The sequence below is a fragment of the Megalobrama amblycephala genome, linkage group LG13, assembly GCF_018812025.1.
Source record: "Megalobrama amblycephala isolate DHTTF-2021 linkage group LG13, ASM1881202v1, whole genome shotgun sequence".
Classification (NCBI taxonomy): domain Eukaryota; kingdom Metazoa; phylum Chordata; class Actinopteri; order Cypriniformes; family Xenocyprididae; genus Megalobrama; species Megalobrama amblycephala.
Window position 1 is genome coordinate 12,625,704 of NC_063056.1, and position 14,152 is coordinate 12,639,855.

At 39.0% G+C, this 14,152-nt stretch overlaps 1 protein-coding gene across 5 annotated transcripts in view; it reads left to right on the top strand.

Moving 5' to 3' along the window:
* Nucleotides 1-14,152, top strand: part of ulk4 (unc-51 like kinase 4) — a 244,137-nt gene that overhangs the window by 55,616 nt on the left and 174,369 nt on the right. For all 5 annotated transcript variants that reach the window (XM_048152779.1, XM_048152780.1, XM_048152778.1 and 2 more), the window contains exons 20-21: nt 8,882-9,043; nt 10,634-10,816. In XM_048152779.1, the coding sequence (XP_048008736.1) occupies nt 8,882-9,043; nt 10,634-10,816 (345 nt within the window). The remainder of the gene's footprint in view (nt 1-8,881; nt 9,044-10,633; nt 10,817-14,152) is intronic.

Consider the following 14,152-nt stretch of genomic DNA (forward strand, 5'->3'; position numbering starts at 1 on the left):
TGTATTTAGGACGGTAAATCTGTTTTAAAGGAATTATGTAATTTCACCGACTTCAAAGATGTTAAACTTTTTAACACTCCATCTCCAGTTACTGTTTCGGTAAGCATCGACTTTTTCACGAACGTAGACTAGTTTAGGTTTGACCTCCTGTTACCGTATCGAGTTACTGACTGCTGATGTTGCGAGAGAGAATTTGGGAGAAATACATAAATTCAGTAAAGTTTGGCTTGAGCATGGCCTGAGGCAAGAATCGAGCTGGGAAGCTCAGCAGAGGTGTGAGAGAGAGAATGAGGCAGAGATTGGAGGACAGATCTCTGGTGAGAAGCTGTCCTCACCTCGTAGCCCCTGTAAGTCTGACATTGTGTGGGTTTGGGAGGCAGCTGCAAGTTTATATATAAACATATATCGGAATAAGTCCTGTGTGCATCAAATCAGGTTAGTCAGGCAGAACACATGGCATAGATGAGCGGCACGATTTGGGCAGGGTATCTGGCTTACGCCTTGGTGTGTCCTTGTTTCCAGTCACAAGTCGTATGTCTGTTCACTTGAGATGTCAGAAGTACTGGTAAAAAGTTAAATAAAGAAATAAAGAAATAACCATTCCAGTTTTCTGTAATATTGGTAGTACCAACTTAGTACTAGCTTATACAACGTGTATGCGCTGTATATGCTTCTAGAAGAGCGTTCACTGCTAAGTGGTTGCTGTTTGGTTGTTAGGGTGTTCTAGATGATTGCTAGGTTAGGTTTACGTTATAGCGACAACATCAGTTTGTAACTAATTTATGCTAAATGTAAACTCATGGAAAACCTCCTAGTTTATATAACTAAAATCGTCATAGTCATACTTTATGTAAAATGTACAGCTGTAGAAATGTAAAATATTTATAAATCCTTTATAGATCAATTCTTATACCGATCATGCATAACATTGTGACCACTGACAGCTGAAGTGAATAACACTGATTATCTCTTCATCACGGCACCTGTTAGTGGGTGGGATATATATTAGGCAGCAAGTGAACATTTTTTCCTCAAAGTTGACGTGTTAGAAGTAGGAAAAAAGTTTGGCTAGATGTTTCGGTCAGAGCATCTCCAAAACTGCAGCTCTTGTGGGGTGTTCACGGTCTGCAGTGGTCAGTATCTATCAAAAGTAGTCCAAGGAAGCAACAGTGGTGAACCAACAACAGGGCAGCCAAGGCTTATTGATGCACGTGAGGAACGATGGCTGGCCCGATCCAACAGACCAGCTACTGTAGCTCAAATTGCTCAAGAAGTTAATGCTGGTTTTTGATAGAAAGGTGTCAGAATACACAGTGCATCGCAGTTTGTTGCGTATGTGGCTGCATAGCCGCAGACCAGTCAGGGTGCCCAAGCTGACCCGTCAACCGCCGAAAGCGGCAACAGTGGGCATGTGAGCATCAGAACTGCACCATGGAGCAATGGAAGAAGGTAGCCGGGTCTGATGAATAATGTTTTCTTCATGTGGATAGCTGGGTGCGTGTGCGCCACTTACCTGGGGGACACATGGCACCAGGATGCACTATTGGAAGAAGGCAAGTCGGCGGAGGAAGTGTGATGTTTTGGGCAATGTTCTGCTGGGAAACTTTGGGTCCTGCCATACATGTGGATGATACTTTGACACGTACCACCTACCGAAACATTGTTGCAGACCATGTACACCCTTTCATGGAAATGATATTGCCTGGTGGCTGTGGCCTCTTTCAGCAGGATAATGTGCCCTGCCACAAAGCAAAAATGGTTCAGGAATGGTTTGAGGAGCACAACAATGAGTTTGAGGTGTTGACTTGGCCTCCAAATCCCCCAGATCTCAATTCAATTGAGCATTTGTGGGATGTGCTGAACAAACAAGTCCATGGTGGCCCCACTTAACAACTTACAGGACTTAAAGGATCTGCTGCTAACATCTTGGTGCCAGATACCACAGCACACCTTCAGGGGTCTAGTGGAGTCCATGCCTTGATGGGTCAGGGCTGTTTTGGAAGCAAAAGGGGGGCCAACACAATTTAAGGGCTGTCCCCTAATAGTCGACTAACCATTATTCGATGAGAAAAGGCTTAGTCGACCAAAATTTTATTAGTCGCTTAGTCGCAGAAAAAAAAAAAAAAATCCACAAGAAGTGCCGAAGATGCAGTATGTGATGGACAGATTGTTAACAGCTGGTCTGTGTGGTAATTACAGTACATTGTGCAGGACATCCAATGTTCCTCTATCATCTATCAACTTCAAATATGGCTTATCATCTGAAACATGTAAGTAGAAGCAACTTTACATGGCTGCTCGCTTTAACGTTAACCTGGAAAAATGTGGGCTATTCAAGTGTTTGTGCGGAGTGTGAAAGCTGAATAGTAGCACGCTTACTGTTTGACAGTTAACATGGAGGCGCCAATGCGATCACTTGCACTTAAAATACTCTGTTATTTTTGGTCATACAGATAAGAGTAATACATCTTTTGAATCTGTGAAGATTCTACTTTTATTTGTTTGCACTCACAATAACAGCAAAACGTTGTGCTTTTGTAAAATAATAAAAACAAACATGCGATTTCTGACGTCTCTCTGTGAACTTGAGCTCGCCAAAAAAAAAAGCCAAAAAAATGTGTATGTAGGTGCATCCACGACTGCAGAGGTGACGAGCTTAGCATCGCCGACTTCATCACTGCAGCCGGAAATGCAGAAAACACTAGTTTAGCAATTAATTATTAAGATGTTAAAGCAATCTTCTTGCTCCTAGCATTACTTCTGCCGGTGTGCTGTGGCTTTATGCGTGCGCTTGAACGCTGATTAGGCTATGTAGGCATTAAAGGGTCTTTATTATGATTTATATGATTCATACCCCAAAGCAGTGCTAACTTTTCTCCAGAGCAGGGATTCATAACCCCAGGATAAAAGCAATGCTAACCCCATTTCTAAATTACAAGTGTGAAAAGTTCCTCTAGCCGGGGCTAAAAGTGGGGTTTAGATTGACAGTAACTCGGGAATCATTAGGGCTTTTCACATATGCTTAACCCCTAGACATTTTGTTTTAGTCTGGAGCCTGTCAGGTTAAGGCGTTGCACTGGATAGTGCTGTGTATACTTGCCCTGGTCACAACGAAAGCGCGTATGTGTGTGAGTGCGTGTAAAAGATGAGAAATGTGCTCTGTTACGTTTAGTTTCGGGTAATTTCTAGTCCGTCTAGTCAGGGTAGCCTACAAAACTCCATCCCCTCGACTGCAGCCAGATGATCCCTAAAGCATCTTACTCAGACCTCAGTGGAAATAGACTGGCTGTGTATATATTCGAAAAAGCACAAACTTGCCTACAACGGAGCGTATTTGTCCTGTGGAATTTAAATTCTTATTGAGAAACCTCAGGCTGGTGGATTTTAGTTTCATTTTCTATGCCTTTTTGACAAGGCTTGTGCTACAAGAAAAAAAGAAAGCACTCTACACCCCCTCCACCTCTTGCGCCCTGTAGCAGCTGTCAGTCATTTCCCCTACTCTAGCGAGTGCCAGCTCTAGTTCATTACCTAAAGCCTCCACGAAGCCAGACCACCAGACTCCAGCACAAAGAGATACGATAGGGCCAGGGACTCTGGAGGAGCTGCTATGTTATTTGTGTTGCGTCAGAATATTCTACTTCAGACTTCTTTCTACTTTTTTTGCCTCCAAGATACAGTATGTGTGTTACGTCCCCCCTGGCGTCTAGAGGATATGGAGACGTAACATGAGAAAAGATTAACTATTAAAAAGCTGTTAAAAGAATGGACTCATTTATTAAGGAGATGTGATGTGTGTAGTAAAGAAACAGGCAGAGAAGAACTAAATTTGTAGTTGCTTTTAGTAAGGGAAAAATAATTCAATGTAACAAAACACCAATGATACAATAAGCAGTGAACCAAACATACATCCAAAACAAACAAATACCTATTTACAAATTATGTACAAAAGTAAAATAAACGATAACAAAGCGAGGGACGAGAGCGGTGCTAAAACAAAAAAAATCAATAAAACAAAACAAGTTAACTAAACCCCAACAAATTCTAAACTAATCAAAAGAAAGCAAGGAAAATAACATCTTCAGTGTAGAACACCGCTATCTACACTAACTAACAAACATAAATACATAAATTGGCACCCGCTCCTAAACTAGTGTGTTTAAACAACTTTACTCTACGTGTTGCGAGGTGTAAGTCACGTGACATACTAACCTGGTCCCATCACTATGTATCGGAGAAGGACTTGAACAAACTCTGACAAATCAAGAGTCGAGTCACGCCATAATCACAGTATCAGTAGTAGGGCATGATGAACACAGTTTCAAGTGAAGAAAACACACAATAAACAAATCAAACTAAACAAGAGCAAAAACACGACAGCAAACGCAGGAGAGCAAACAAAACAAAGCAAACGCTTCTCCCGCGCTCGTGTCGCATCCGGGTCTTTATACGCGCCCACTAGCGTCTCATTGGTTCTCGGGATGTCGCGAGACTCCGATGACTGGCCGCGACGTCATCCAATTACGGGACCTGTAACAAGTGACAGTGAAGGAGAGAGAGAGAGAGAGAGAGAGAGAGAGAGAACGCTACGGGACGTAACACCCCCACCCTTAAAAAACAAACATACACATGTTTGATAGAACCAACCTATACCAGTAGGTACTCTTCCTTAGACCCGAGACAGAGCGTCTGCCACGACATTATCTGTACCCTTCTTGTACCGGATCTCAAGATTGTAGTTCTGAAAAATAAGGGACCACCTCATCAACCTTTGGTTCTGGTTACGCATACGTGAAATAAAAGTTAAAGGGTTGTGGTCTGTATAAACAGTCACAGGAAATACAGAAGAACCAACGTAAACCTCGAAGTGTTGGATTGCCAACAGCAAAGCCAAAGCCTCCTTCTCTATCGTTGAATAGTTCCGTTGACTTCTATTAAACTTCTTAGAGAAATAACAGACCGGGTGATCGATTCCATCCTTATCCTCTTGTATGAGTACGGCACCAGCTCCTAAATCACTCGCATCCACCTCCAGTTTGAACGCCAAGGAGAAATTTGGAGCAGACAGAACAGGCTTACTACACAGCAACACTTTAATATTTTCAAATGCTGTTTGACAATCAGTTGACCAGACAAAATGTTCTGAAGGACTGAGTAAAGTAGTTAATGGTGCAGCAACGGAGGAGAAATTGCGACAAAAACACCGATAGAAACCGGCCATGCCCAGGAATCTACGTAGCTCACGTCGGGTCTTAGGTACTGGAAAGTCATTTATCGCTGAAATTTTGGCCATCACCGGACGTACTTGACCATACCCCACCTGCTTACCAAGGTAAGTCACTGTAGCCTTACCGATTTCACACTTGGAGAAATTCAAAGTCAATGAAGCCTCCTGCAAATGCTTGAACACAGTCTCTAAAAGAGATACATGCTCACTCCAACTCTGTGAATAAACCACAATATCATCAAGATAAGCGTTACAATTCGGGACATCAGCAAGAACCAAATTAACCAGTCTCTGAAAAGTGGCTGCGGCATTTCGCAGGCCGAACGCCATAACCCTGTACTGAAGAAAACAATCTGGTGTTACAAAAGCTGAAATTTCAGATGCTCTGGGCGTTAATGGAACTTGCCAATATCCCTTGAGCAAATCCAGCTTACTCACAAATTTGGCGGAACCAACGCTGTCAACACAGTCCTCTATCCGTGGCATCGGGAAACAATCAGGGACAGTTACAGCATTGACACGTCGGTAGTCTGTACAAAAGCGTGCGGTACCATCTGACTTTTGTACCAAAAGACATGGCGAACTCCATGCACTAAGACTAGGACTGGCTAAACCTTTCTCTAATAGATACTGAGTTTCCTTCTTCATTGCAGCTCTTTTAATAAAGTTAACTCTATAAGGATGCTGCTTAATCGGCTGGGCCTCCCCTACATTGATATCATGCTGTAAAACATTGGTTAGTGTAGGAGTGTCCCCCAGTATAGAAGAAAAATTGCTAAGGAGTTTAATGATATCATCCCTCTGATCGGTATTAAGATGTGCCAAGAAACTTGACAGATTGGCTAGGGTTTCAGAATTAGACAATCTAGCAGATAACAATGGGGTATCTAACTCCAATAAGCCTTCCGCATTGTCTTGATCGTCAGCAAATGAGCTCTTGTCACATGCCACACCTACTGGACGGACACAATCGTCTTCCTTCTCCTTAGGTGACTCCCTGTCATCTCTGGTATGGTAAGCTTTTAACATATTGATATGACATACCCGTTTCTGACGTCTCCTATCTGGTGTACGCAATACATAATCTGTCTCTCCTCTCTTCTCCAAGATCTCATAAGGCCCTGAAAACCGTGCAGTTAATGCAGACCCTGGAACGGGAAGTAGAACCAGCACCTGATCGCCAACTGCAAAAGATCTGTTGACAGCAGATTTATCATACCACATTTTCATCTTGCCTTGAGCTTTAGCCAATGTCTCACGAGCCAGCATACATGATTTCTGAAGTTGATCACGGAATTTGCTAACATAGTCTAACACGTTTGTTTTCTTAGAGTCCTCAATGCCTAACATCCTCTCTTTTAGGACTTTCAATGGTCCTCTAACAGTATGGCCAAAGACCAGCTCTGATGGGCTGAACTTGAGGGACTCCTGCACTGTTTCACGAATTGAAAATAAAAGCAAGGAAAATAACATCTTCAGTGTAGAACACCGCTATCTACACTAACTAACAAACATAAATACATAAATTGGCACCCGCTCCTAAACTAGTGTGTTTAAACAACTTTACTCTACGTGTTGCGAGGTGTAAGTCACGTGACATACTAACCTGGTCCCATCACTATGTATCGGAGAAGGACTTGAACAAACTCTGACAAATCAAGAGTCGAGTCACGCCATAATCACAGTATCAGTAGTAGGGCATGATGAACACAGTTTCAAGTGAAGAAAACACACAATAAACAAATCAAACTAAACAAGAGCAAAAACACGACAGCAAACGCAGGAGAGCAAACAAAACAAAGCAAACGCTTCTCCCGCGCTCGTGTCGCATCCGGGTCTTTATACGCGCCCACTAGCGTCTCATTGGTTCTCGGGATGTCGCGAGACTCCGATGACTGGCCGCGACGTCATCCAATTACGGGACCTGTAACAAGTGACAGTGAAGGAGAGAGAGAGAGAGAGAGAGAGAGAGAGAACGCTACGGGACGTAACAATGTGTATTAATGCACCTCTTCCATGGACTAAGCTGAACTTTCTTTTAGCTTTGAGACGGGGTCTAGGAACTACATTACAGTGAAGGCATCCATATTGCATAGCAGCAGTGCACAGTGTAACTGCGCCTCTAAGATATGCCCAACCTCTCCATTTGCTATTTTCCTCACTCGACTCTGCGTGCCTGGCGTTTGTTGAATGCTGTTAAATGTTTAATTTCCACCAGATACGGTTGCAGAGAGACACGCTCAAGGACAGGGGTCCAAATTCATAAAAACACAGCCAGCTAAATCTCTACATATTGCCCTTCGTTATCTGTGAGCGAGATTCGCTGTGGTGTGAAATTTAAGGAAATTATTTCACTCAAGTTTGGAGGGTGTTGAGGGACTATTAGGTCATGATGTAATTGCGTGAAATTCATAAAGGTCTGTGTGTCCCACTTACAAATGGATTTATGAACGCATGTCTTTGAGTGTAATAGTTAATGCTACAACCGTCCTTTAGATTCTCTCTCTTTTTTTTTTTTTTTTCAGAGCACGATTGCTTTTAAAGTCTGCATAAAGTACCATTTTACTTGTGTAATCTAATAGTTCTTAATTTTAGCCAATGGGAATTGATTAGATTGTGAAAAGTGGGTGTTGCATAATACAGTGGAGGTGGATATAGGGGAATGGTTGAAAATGAAGAGATCATGGTGACATCAACCAAAAGGTAAAAGTTGTTTCAGAGACGGAGCAAGTTATTACATTTTGATTTAATGTCCTTTTTTTTTTTTTTTTTTTTTTCTGGTAACACAAGGTAAATAAAACAAAGATAATTGGAGCATGTTTTTACAAGGAAATACTATTTCAGTCATTCTACTTCAAAATGTTGCATTCAATTCTATGTTACTTGCCGTTTCTTTGTAAATATTTGTGAAATTTACTAGCAATTTCCCAGTGAAAGTTGTTCAAAGTAATTGATGCTAAAGCCAATTTAAAGCAATATTAAATGTGTTCTGAGTTTGTCACTCCACAGAAAAACATGTTAACCACCCAGCCAAATTAAAATCCTAAAAAAAAAAAAAAAAAGGCAAGTAAATAAAATAAGTTATCAAAATTTTGAAAAAAAAAAAAAAGCAATATTCTCTGCTCTCAAACATTGGGGGTGTGTCTGCTGTCAGCACTGTCACCACACCCACCCTTTAGTACAGTTACTGCGGACTACCTACTATAATTATAACATAAGTACACAAGGCAACTTACACTCATTGATGGGCATGTACTGCCGACAATGGCACCAGATGTCGGCAGGATGGGAGGATGAAGGCCGGGATGGGAGATAGTCAGTCCGGCCCCATCACCAATTGTCGGTGGGATGGGAGGATGAAGGCCGAGGCGGAAGATAGTCTGTTCAGCCTCATTCACCAGTAACAGCAGATTATCAGCGAATCCTAGTTGTTTCCGATGAAAGTTTGTGTATAATGTGTAATACGTGAATACATTTCAATTATTTATTTATTTATAGTAAGTGTAATATAAAACAAATCTTAAATTTTTCTGTCATTTGGGGCTTATCAGGTGCTTGGTAACACATTGAATGTTGGAAGACTACAGCTAACCCTGTGTATATTGATTTAAGCAATAGCTGGATATTAATGAATTATGGGGGATTCGTGTTTCTCAGGAGGAGTTGGTGGTGAACCACATGGCTGCTAAAACCATAGAGAATGTGTGCAGCCGAGAGTCTCAATATGCCCAGGGATTCATCACTGCAGAGGTGGGACCTGCACTCTGGTATCTGTTCACACACTCCACAGTGGATGCACTCAGGGTCAGCGCTATATCTGTGAGTATCAAAAAACATAAGTCTCATCACTTTAACAGGGAGTTCAAACACGTACTGTTCAACAGTTCATACTGTTTAATTTATTTTCAGATTTTAATTTATTTTACATTCAGAGAGTTGGTTACAAAAGTTTCTCAATGCATCTGAATTTTTCAGCAACAACGTGAGATTGAAAATATTTGGTGCTATATACAAACTGCACTAAATGTCGGCTCTGACCCACCATAAGGAACCCGCCCTCCAGGTTCTGAATTCCAGATTTTCATTGTTGTTTAGTCAATGATTTAAAATGGGTTATATTTTCTCATATCCAGTGTAGGCAAATGTTAGCCGTTAAGAGACTGAATGCCAGTAGGCGGGGGCTGTGGTGCAATGATCTGTAATTATTCATTGATGTCTTCTTCTGGAAGCATGTTTTTACATTTTATCACATGATCTGTGATAAAATGTAGTTATCACAGATCCTGCAATATCAAAACGAGCTGTTTTTGGAGTTTGATTAAATAAATGCTTTGTTTTTTTTATAACGAGGAGGACATTTTAACCCTCTGGGGTCGACAAATGCTCCAGTGCGTTTTGTTGGATTATTTTCACATAGCAGCGAAATCGACTTAAAATGCTCTGTCATTTATGGTCATACTGATAAAAACAATACATCATTTGAAACTAAAGGGTCTACTTTTATTTGTGTCTACATACAATGAAAACTTGTGCTTTTGTAAAATAAAGAAAACAAACAGAGTGTGCTTTCTGCCATCTTGGTCTCTATGAAATACTTTGTGGAGCGCATCACAAAAATGAAACAAAACTTAGCGAATACTTGCCACACAGACATGAGCAATATATCTATAGAAACATTTGACTGTCTACTTTTAAATTATACAATTCAAAACAAAAACAAATATTCTCTGTTTATCTAATCTGTATGAAAATAGAGAGATGTAAAGTTGTGAGCTTATTACCGCTAAAGTGAACACTCTTGTGGACAGCACACACTATTCATACAGTAATGATCTGGGTTGATTCATGCAAACAACAACCACATCAACTTGATAAAACACATCAAGTTTCATCAGATTCATTTACTTTACATAGTTTTAGAATGTGGTGAGGAATAATCCTGGATGAATTTACATCAGAAGAAGAGCCTGACTGTGGTTTTGGTTTCATTTTAAGCAACGACTTGATCCTGCCGATCCAGCCTAAAAAGACCCTAGAGGGTTAAGCTATGAAACTTGCAGGATGTTTTAATGGTTCAAAGACCATCTTTATGTCAAAAGATCAAGGCAAATTTGATTTCTCATGTCATGACCCCTTTAAATATATAGTTCATGATGCTAAGGTTAGGTTTTTATTTATTTATTTATTTATATTTTTTTCTTACACCAGCCCTATGTACTGACACATTCTTCTTTTCTTCAACTCAACTTGCTGTTATTATACTGTAAGGTTCTCAACCTTTTTATAAGCCATTTACATTACATTCCTCTGAATAAATAAATAGTATGTAACAAAAAGCAGCAGCATTAGAGATACTGTATTTAACTCAACTCCACCCACCTGTCTTCTTACCTTTATCTGCCCTTCCAGGCTCTATGTAAAATAACACGCCAATCTGCAGGGGCCTTCCAAAGCGTGATTGACAAGGTGGGATTACCCAGCATCCTCAGTTGCCTGGTGTCAGGCATCAGCCGTGTCCAGCAACACTTGCTCACTATGTTCGCAGCCATGTTGGCATCAGGAGCACATTCCCACAGACTGGTACAGGACCGGGTATGTACATACAAGCACATGCATACATATTTATTAGGGCTATCAAAGTTAACACGTTTAGTCCATTTTACATTTATAGCTTTAATTTGGTGTAATTTATAATAATAATAATAATAATAATACTAATAATAAGGAAAATAATATTGCCATGGTGGAGTTTCCATTTATCATTTGCCTAAATTATGGAGAAGTACCTTCTGTGGATTATTTATTTATGAATCAAATCCAGATGGGCTGTTTAATGAAAGTTATGTCCATTCATTTTATGATGTAATTTGAATATCCAAACATATTAATTGCATTTATTATTTTCTTTTCTAAAAAATAAATAAATAAATAAATAAATAAATAAAATGCTAGCTACTTCAACATCTACTTCAACATCTTTAATTAGATTACTGTATTATTTACTCTTTCTAAAAAAGTATTGCATCACTTATTACTTTCTAAATCCCATATCAACTTTGACCAGTTGAACAATACAAGAACAGACATGAAATTGCTCTTTTAATTCTTTAAAATAAACAATATAAAATTGCATTAATTATTCTTGGACTGACCAAAGTATTTAAAGGGAGAATGTTACATTAAAAACATGCATTTTATTTCATTAGATGTTACATTTTGATGTTAAATGCACTATTCTTTCATATAGAATTGTTCTATAGTCTATACAGTATGTAATGCAATTACATCAGAAGCAACTGTAATTAAATTATAGAAAAATAAGTGTGATCCCTTACTTTACCTTTCCAAGGGAGTAGTAATTAAACTACATTAATTAATTACTTAATAATGCATTACATCCAACACTGGTCCAGACCAAACATTCTCCAACCAGGTTTTAGTTTCGTAAATTAAAAATGTAAACTGAGTGTGTACAGTCTTAATAAATAGTTCTATACTTTATTGGTCTTGGCAGTGTTTAGGAAGATGTTTTGGGATTTAACATAGCTGCATAATTCATAGTTATCAGAAATATACAAACATGTTTTTTTATATATTTAAATATTAATAAAGTGGTGGTGTGAAAGAAACCTACACCTTAATGATTGATGTTTTCATTTTCTCTCATGTTTTCAGTTTTTTCATTGCATTCAGAAAACATTCACACTCTTTCCTCTCACTTTTAATTAGAGTGGTAAAAATAGTTGAGAAGCATTTCAGTAGGGAAAAAGAAAAGGACAAGTGTGCTGTGTTGCCCACAATACAGTTGCACACAGCAGTTCTAGCATGTGAAGTCCTGGGTGAGATTTCTTTGAGTTAAGTTTGGAGCTGGGGAGAATCCGTGCAATTGCCCTGAGAACATGGTGTTTTGTACTTCCTGTATAAAGAAACCCAAAGGACACTGCTCAGATTTTACACACCTTGTTGCATTCCGAGTGCATTTATGAAAACACTTAAACTTGCACTGCTCTCTGCCTCTCTTTTTTTCTATTGCTGCCTTGCCCTTTTTTTTTCATTCTTTCCATCTTTCTCTCCCTCATCCTGATTTTAGTTCTCACTCTTTTTAATTATTTTGAGAAAAAAAAAAAAAAAAAAAAGTACTATAGACGTTCTGTACCATAATAGAGAAAAAGTCATTATCAAATTTAGTACAAAAAGTCTTACATTCACCCCGTAATGGTTGGTTCAAGGCAATTGTAACACTAAAAATAAAATAACTCACTGTGTCTCAAATGAGAGTACACTTCAAAGTAATACTGCAACTTTTAATACTTATTAATATATGGTACAAATTATTTTGGCTGTCAGGAATAATGTGCGTTTAAAGCAAAAGTTTTAGAGAAACCAACATGAAAATGGTTGGAAAAATATAATGGTTGGAAAACACTTTTTACTAAAATGTAGGCTTATTGAGGTGTTCCAAAAAAAAAAAAAATAATAATAATGCAATCATAACATTTTAAAGCAGTAATTCATTAATTCACCTTTATATCATTCACACCTGTATTACTTGCTTCTTACTGTGGAACTCAAATGATAAATCTATTAAAGGTCCCGGTTTTCGTGTTTTTTTTGAAGGTTTGATTGTGTTTATAGTGTGCAATATAACATGTGTTCATGTTTCGCGTGTAAAAAAACACAGTATTTTTCACATAATTTACTTATCTGTATACCGCTGTTTCCACTGTCATAAAAACGGGCTGATGACTTCCTTGTTCTATGAAGTCCCTCCTTCAGAAAAACGTAACGAGTTCTGATTGTGCCAGCGATTCCTGTGTTGTGATTCGACAGCAGCTTAGCGAACCTTGCCCAGAAAGGTCACGCCTCTTACCATAAAGTGGAGATGCATGCGCTCAGTGTTATTGTAAACATGTCTTTAATTTTACCCTATTAATTTGAGCCGGAATCAGACCCGGTGATTGGACTGCGGGATGAAAATAACAGCGTTTCGACGACATGGTGACAAACACACTCTACAAACGCAACTCTTGTGTATTCCTGTGGGCGGAGGTTAGTCAAAAAACTGTTTTAGTGACGTCATTAAAGAAGGAAGTAGAGGGATGTAGTCCAAACTGGCCGTTCGATGTAGGCGACTTCTGTTAAATAAAATATCTCGCTTGGCATTGAACTTTGAGCTTTAAAATTTTACAGATTTTATTTATACTCTAACAACAACATTACACACTAACTAAAGTTTGAAACATGGGATCACGAAGAACGGGACCTTTAATTTATTGACGCTTCACTCATTTCAGAATAATAAAGTATATTAATATTTCAGTATAATAATTTCAGTTCTCTTTGCCGCCTGCATGGTCAAATACAGACACAGTTGTAAAAATGTGTGTTGTAAATCTCACGTAAATACAGTTGTTTATGGCTTGTTATGTCTAAAGTGAACATATACAGCTCAGTGAAAACCGGATGTGTGTCAGTAAATTCTAGCATTCGGTTTTAAAGGGACAGCAGCCTAAAATACCCATCTGTGTCATTAATGTTATTCAAACAACAAGAGATGTTAAATAAATCTATACATGTTAAACCTACCTGAAAAACGTAATTTATTAGGAATATTGTAATTGCTCGGTCAATTCTTCTGCTTCTCTGAAATAAATTGCATTTTTGAGGGCCAAAACATGTTCAAAAACTCATGAAACTTTGCACACCATCAGAAATGGTGAACATTTACGTCTGATATGGGTTTCAGAATTAGGTGTGGCAAAATGGCTCGATAGCGCCACCTACAAAATTTCAATTAAGTGTCCTTTGCGCTACAAGTATGTACAAGTATAAAATTTGGTAGACACATGTAACAGCCCAATACCTAGATTTTATCAGATAAACATCATATTTGGTCAGTCTAATCTAAAGGCTTTTGCGATGTTAAAT